General features: G+C 42.8%; 1 protein-coding gene across 1 annotated transcript; it reads left to right on the plus strand.

Moving 5' to 3' along the window:
• The first annotated feature begins 2546 nt into the window (after window positions 1–2546).
• Window positions 2547–3474, plus strand: LOC134224554 (carbonic anhydrase 2-like). Its single transcript, XM_062703942.1, has 3 exons — window positions 2547–2604; window positions 2664–2852; window positions 2902–3474. Exons 1-3 carry the CDS (start codon window positions 2547–2549, stop codon window positions 3465–3467), a joined length of 813 nt encoding a protein of 270 aa, XP_062559926.1. The 3' UTR covers window positions 3468–3474.
• Window positions 3475–5605: the final 2131 nt, after the last annotated feature.

The following is a 5605-nucleotide window of genomic DNA, read 5'->3' on the forward strand; positions in this document are numbered from 1 at the left end:
CCTGCAACTCACCCATTAAAGGTTGCAGAATTTCTGCAAGCGATGGCGCACAGAATATCTTTGCCAACTTTAAATAAGAAACAAACGCTTTCAGCCAGCAGTTCAGGTCGAGATTGGAAGGTTTATTGTTTGTTACATCAATACACGATTAGGTCCTTATGATGGTGATCGTAATTAATACTAATAAAAGTCATGATAATAATAACGTCGTTAATTATTGAGCATGCAGAATAAGCCCTTGTAAAGTTACGACGAATCGTCTGTTGGGATAGATTAAAATCGAAACCTGGGGCAACCTCGTTTAATGCCAATTGTAGACCCACCAACGCTCCACTTTGTTCGTGATTCGTTCTTCAAAAAGGTATCCTCAGCATTCTGTTATTTCGCCGTGACCTAGGTTGAACGTTTAAGTTTACTGATTCCAGAAGTTCAGGGCAGTCAATTCACGATCATTGCCCGTGAAATGTACCTCCGCAGTTGTAGACTTTCAAGAATAATTAATTGACAACGGTTGCCGTAAACAAGCAAACGAATGAAGCGGCGTTGAACAGATTCAATTCTTGCTGATCCGTTCTGTTGACTAGGATGCTAGACAAATATTCCAGCGTAGATCGAACCAGCGAACAGTACAGTGTATTCAAGCAATAAACATCGGTGAAGCCCTTGGCAATGCGAAAGATTAATCCCAATGTTCTAGAGGCCTTCTCAATCACATAAAAGACATGATGCTGAATGTTAGCTGCGTATCCAGAATAAAGCCGAGATCCTTAATGCAGTTCACACGTTGCATCACTGTTCCGTTGAGTTCGTAGTTGTAAATTATTGGCTGACGTACACAACTGCAAGACCTCACTAAACATTTGCTAGGATTAACAACCATCCGGTTCAATGTGCACCAAGCGGCAAATGAATTAATATCTTGCTGTAGGTCCATAGTGTCAGCGATAGACCGGACTAGTGCATAGAGCTTCATAGCATCCGCATACGACAGTTACGATACTCGGAAGCTTCTTTCTACACTTATCCTTAACAGATTAGAATTGCGTTCGCGTTCGTTGTTTTCTAATAAAAAATAGCCATATCGGACTGTTGGCTCCAAACTTATAGTCTAAAAACTATGTTTTATTATGCACGAGAAAGACACTTTTACCGCTAGGAGGATTGTGCAGGTTTTTAATCTTTCTCATTATTTATTCTTTTAGTCGCATTTTCTATAACATATCAGATTGATTTGCCCGGAACAATATCCTAGGAATCTTCCAAATGAAGACCCGTTACCTGGATCACATAAACAAACCACGCAAAAGCGCGGTCTTCCCGAACCTCGGGCACATTTTCGATAATATAATTTATCATAATTTTAGCTGTCTGTTTTCTGTGCTCAGGCATTTTTCTTCCCTTGCTTCTGGTCGATCCTCAAAATGTCCTCCCATCGTGTGGTGGTGGACCATCGATGGACGAATCTCATGGTTGCCCCCCCGCACATGCTCAAGCTCAGCGTCATCATCGTCGTTTTTCGACAATTTTAGGTCAACTATGGAAGAAACAATGCCGAACGGTGTGGCTACTTTCGGGATGTATGCAGCTACGGGCACCATGCGCGGGAGATGAGCATTCGCGCGGAAATTTATCGCTTCTTTTTCGGAAACGAATTTCATAAATAATAACAAGAGCGTTTAATAATTTGTAGCTTTCCGTCAAAGCAGGTATGGATGGGTACGTGCAACTCATGACGAAGACGATGATTACAATGGTGCTCATCGAGAAACATATAAATTATTCGGGCAGAGCTTGGAAAATATAGGATAACCTATTGAACGCACCATGTTTAACGGTGCTTGTTTGAGGTGGGTACTGATCGAAGATTAATATTAATGATGCTGTTTTGTGGAGTACCGAAACGTACTGTAACAGCTGAAAATAAGCCCAAGCAAGGTTCAGATCAGTGAGCATTGCTGTGGTCAAGTACGAGACAATAAAGATGACCTTACTGCCGAGGTCGACATGGGCTTTTACATCGTCATCTTCCACATCGCTATCGTATTCACTGGAACTTAGCCTTTCTTTTGAACTGGGTGTTCAGCAACTACGATGCAAACTAATCAAGCTAAACAAACTAAATTAAACTTGATTTAAGACAGAGTTTGGGGATTAAGGTATAATACATTAAAATTTTGTAAAGCGAACTCATCATGAAAACAAAAATAGAATGAATTAAACTTGAGAAAAATTAAATGCTGAACTTTGCATTATTCAGATATTTATTAGGATAATTTTATAATATACTTAATAGTCCTCGAAGTGTTGGTGATTTGCCAGGCAAAATCTACCACCATAATGGAAGGTCCAAGGGAGTGAAATGCTGCCGACCAGCATTTCATTGTATTTTAACATTGATGACATCGTGTCTAAATGTTCACTTTTACATCAAGTGCTGATAACCCAAATAATCACTTTGTAAATTACACCTTTGTCCATGATCGCCCACATTTCCCATTCACACTAATTACAGCTCAACGGAACTTCATCTGAGGCTCGATTCAAAAATGAATCGGCCATCGTTGGCAGCACTCGCATTCTTGTTGGTTGCCATCAACTGTGACGGTGTGTGACATTTCTCAGATTTACTTTTAGATAGAATAGCACTTTTTCACTATTTCCAGTTTATTTCACGTATGGACCTGGAGTAGAACAATGGAGTTTGATCAGCAAATACTGCGACGGAGATAGACAAAGCCCAATTAATTTAAACACAGAGCAGGCTCAACCTGCTAATGAAGGAGGCCCTCTGCAGTTCGTTAACTTGAAAGAAAATCCATCCAAAGTTCGTGTATACAATAATGGTCACACAGGTATTAACTATTGTGAAAAGAGAAGACGTTCTTTAACCCTCAATATCAGTTGTTTTCAGTCTTACGTATCCAGCGTCGAAGGGTGTAACCATTAAAGGCGGTCCGCTGGATGGGACATTTAAATTCGCCAGCTTACATTTTCACTGGGCCTCTGAGCACACGGTGGATCTGGAGCGCTTTCCTCTGGAAATGCATATGGTGTTTTACAATCAAGAATTCGGTTCGCTGTACAAAGCACAGTTTCAACCGAATGGATTGGCAGTGCTGGGTTACTTTTTTGAAGTTCGATCTGGGACTGATTCCAGGCGGTGGATAGATTCATTGAAGTCGGTCACGAAAGCAGGATCCAAGTACACTTTCGTTCATCCAAACTACATGAACTTGGCCAAAATCATCGGAGCGAAAATCAAACCATATTTCTATTATCCGGGAAGTTTGACTACACCGCTTTGCTACGAATCGGTCTCCTGGATTGTGCAGAAAGAACCTTTGGCAATCAACTCTGCTCAATTGAAGCTGTTCGATTTGCTGAAATCGAAGAATGGATACATGAAGAACAATTATAGACCGGTGCAGGAATTACATGGCAGGACTGTGTTAATGTTTGATGAATAAAAATTTAAATCTCTAAAAATTGATTAAAAATGCAAAAAGATATATATTTTTTTTATTTCTTTATTAAAGAGGCTTGCAGCCCTAGGCAGCACAAAAGATATTCTATTAGATATCCTATTTAATTGCGCTGTGTGACAAAGTTTTGAGTAGATTATTTTAGTCTATTTAATATTTAATCTCTCTGTCATATTTAAATATGTCGCATGTATGCATTAGGTTACAGTGGCCAAACGTCCCGGATTATGCGAGACAGTCCCGGGTTTAACCTACTTGTCTCGCATTCCCGTTCCGCATTCCATGAAGAATCTGTAAAGCCTGGAGATTCAATCCATTGAAAATGGAATGTAAAGTAATCTGTAACAGATCTGAATAATTAAGAGAAAAGAGGGAACTTGAATGTCTCTGACGAGGTGGTCGCCAGTGTCACCAAATTAATTTAGTACAGAATCTTCCAAACAATATGTTTCTAAACTCGATCTCGATCTGTTATGATTTCGTTCCGCATGAACTCGTGGCAAGTGCAGAAGTATATTCGGCTTGCAGTGGGCGAGTGATTGCATCATTTCCTCCCCCTTCCCTACATTGACTTGCATTCTGACGTGCAGGCGCCAGTATGACCTAACCAATGAGGTCACCAGTACTTGTACATTGAAGATGAGTGCTAGTCCCAAGCAAACATCTGTTGGTTCTCTGTGCAAGAACAGCTGATCTGGTCATAATGGAGGAGCAACTACGGGCAGTCAATCAAGCTCAAGCTTTTTTTTATGCTTAACAAATAAGTTCTTAAAGTTGATTCATAAGTATGAGAGTGCTAGTGTCGCTCTTATTCGCGTGCTTCGGTCTTGCAGCCAAAGTTAAGCATATGCGGTATTTCGAAAAAAAATCTAGATCTGCACAGGTAACCGAAAGTCTGTCGAGCTGTTTCAAATATATTGTATGCTCCTTATGGTACATAGAATACATTCCGAGATGCGTGTGAAAATAGTCAAGTAAATAACGACCCGAATCAGGGACGTTGTACGGGTTGGATAGGAGAGCGACATCGGTCCTTGACTCCGAAATCGACTGCCACAGCAACTGCTGGACAGATGCACAGTGGTTAAGATTCAACTGTGTTGCTTGCATGGCTTCTTCTTGTTTTCCTCTCCGATGGGACACGGAGGTCCACCCTGGCTTATCGCATTCCTGCGCATTGTGCCTCTCCACAATGACGACACAGGTTGCTACGGTCTGGGCCCTTAAAGTCGTAGGACTTATGTCCCTACTCAAAGCACCAATAGTACCTGCCTATTGAAGTTGGCTGATGTTTGCTTATTGGGCTTACTGACCAGCCGATTTCAATATCCCTCGCTCCATGACCTAGGGTAGGCTAGCTGCGTGCCAAACGGACGACCTTTTTACTGCACTGCTCTCTGACGGCAGAAACGACGACGTCCGAGTTCGTGACCTCGTCCAGTTGCTTGCATTGGAAGGTCCCTTCCATCCCCAACGACCTCACCTCGGCGCCGTCACCCAAGGTCTCTTCCCGATCAGCACAAGTCAGATAAAAATTGTTGCAGCAACTTGATTGTGTCTAAATCTGGTCACATGTGAGTTGCAGTAACTTGCTTTATGTGAAGTTTGTGTGCTGCTAGGGTTGGACCAGTCGGACGCTAGCTTGCGCTCAACGTTTCAGCACGTTGATCATTTCACCATTCTTGGGGCGTCTGACGCTTCGCGCGTCCTGTTCCAGCGCCGCAAGCTTTCCGATCGCCTGCATCGACGTCGGCGTACTTATGCTTATCAGTTTTCACCAACAAGGCCTTTACTCTGTCTTTAACTTTCTTTGCGGATCAAGATGCGCTCGACTTCCGCTTTGAGCTACTGACCTGGCTAGCTGCCAAGGATTTTCGGTCGCTTGTGCTGATGACACTGGCCAGGAGGTACCCTCTTGCGGCCCGGCGACTTGCGTCTGGTTGGTGCCTTTCACTTTTTTGGGCCGAGAAGTCGCCTTCTCGGGTCAACGCCCTTCGAGCTCCACTACACCCCGATCTGCTCCGTCAAGACAACGTTTGGCCTACTGTCGCCTACTGTTTGGCTTTGCTCTGAGCACCTTCGCCGGTTTGCTGCCTGAGCCATTTTTGGTTAGGTGCAGTCTT

The sequence above is a fragment of the Armigeres subalbatus genome, chromosome 3 (assembly GCF_024139115.2).
Source record: "Armigeres subalbatus isolate Guangzhou_Male chromosome 3, GZ_Asu_2, whole genome shotgun sequence".
In the NCBI taxonomy this organism is placed as follows: Eukaryota; Metazoa; Arthropoda; class Insecta; order Diptera; family Culicidae; genus Armigeres; species Armigeres subalbatus.

Coding starts and splice junctions, on each gene's coding strand:
- LOC134224554 (XM_062703942.1), top strand. CDS start 2,547: ATGAATCGGCCATCGTTGGCAGCACTCGCATTCTTGTTGGTTGCCATC. Junction 2,605..2,663: donor GGTTGCCATCAACTGTGACG/GTGTGTGACATT, acceptor CACTATTTCCAG/TTTATTTCACGTATGGACCT. Junction 2,853..2,901: donor ATACAATAATGGTCACACAG/GTATTAACTATT, acceptor CCTCAATATCAG/TTGTTTTCAGTCTTACGTAT.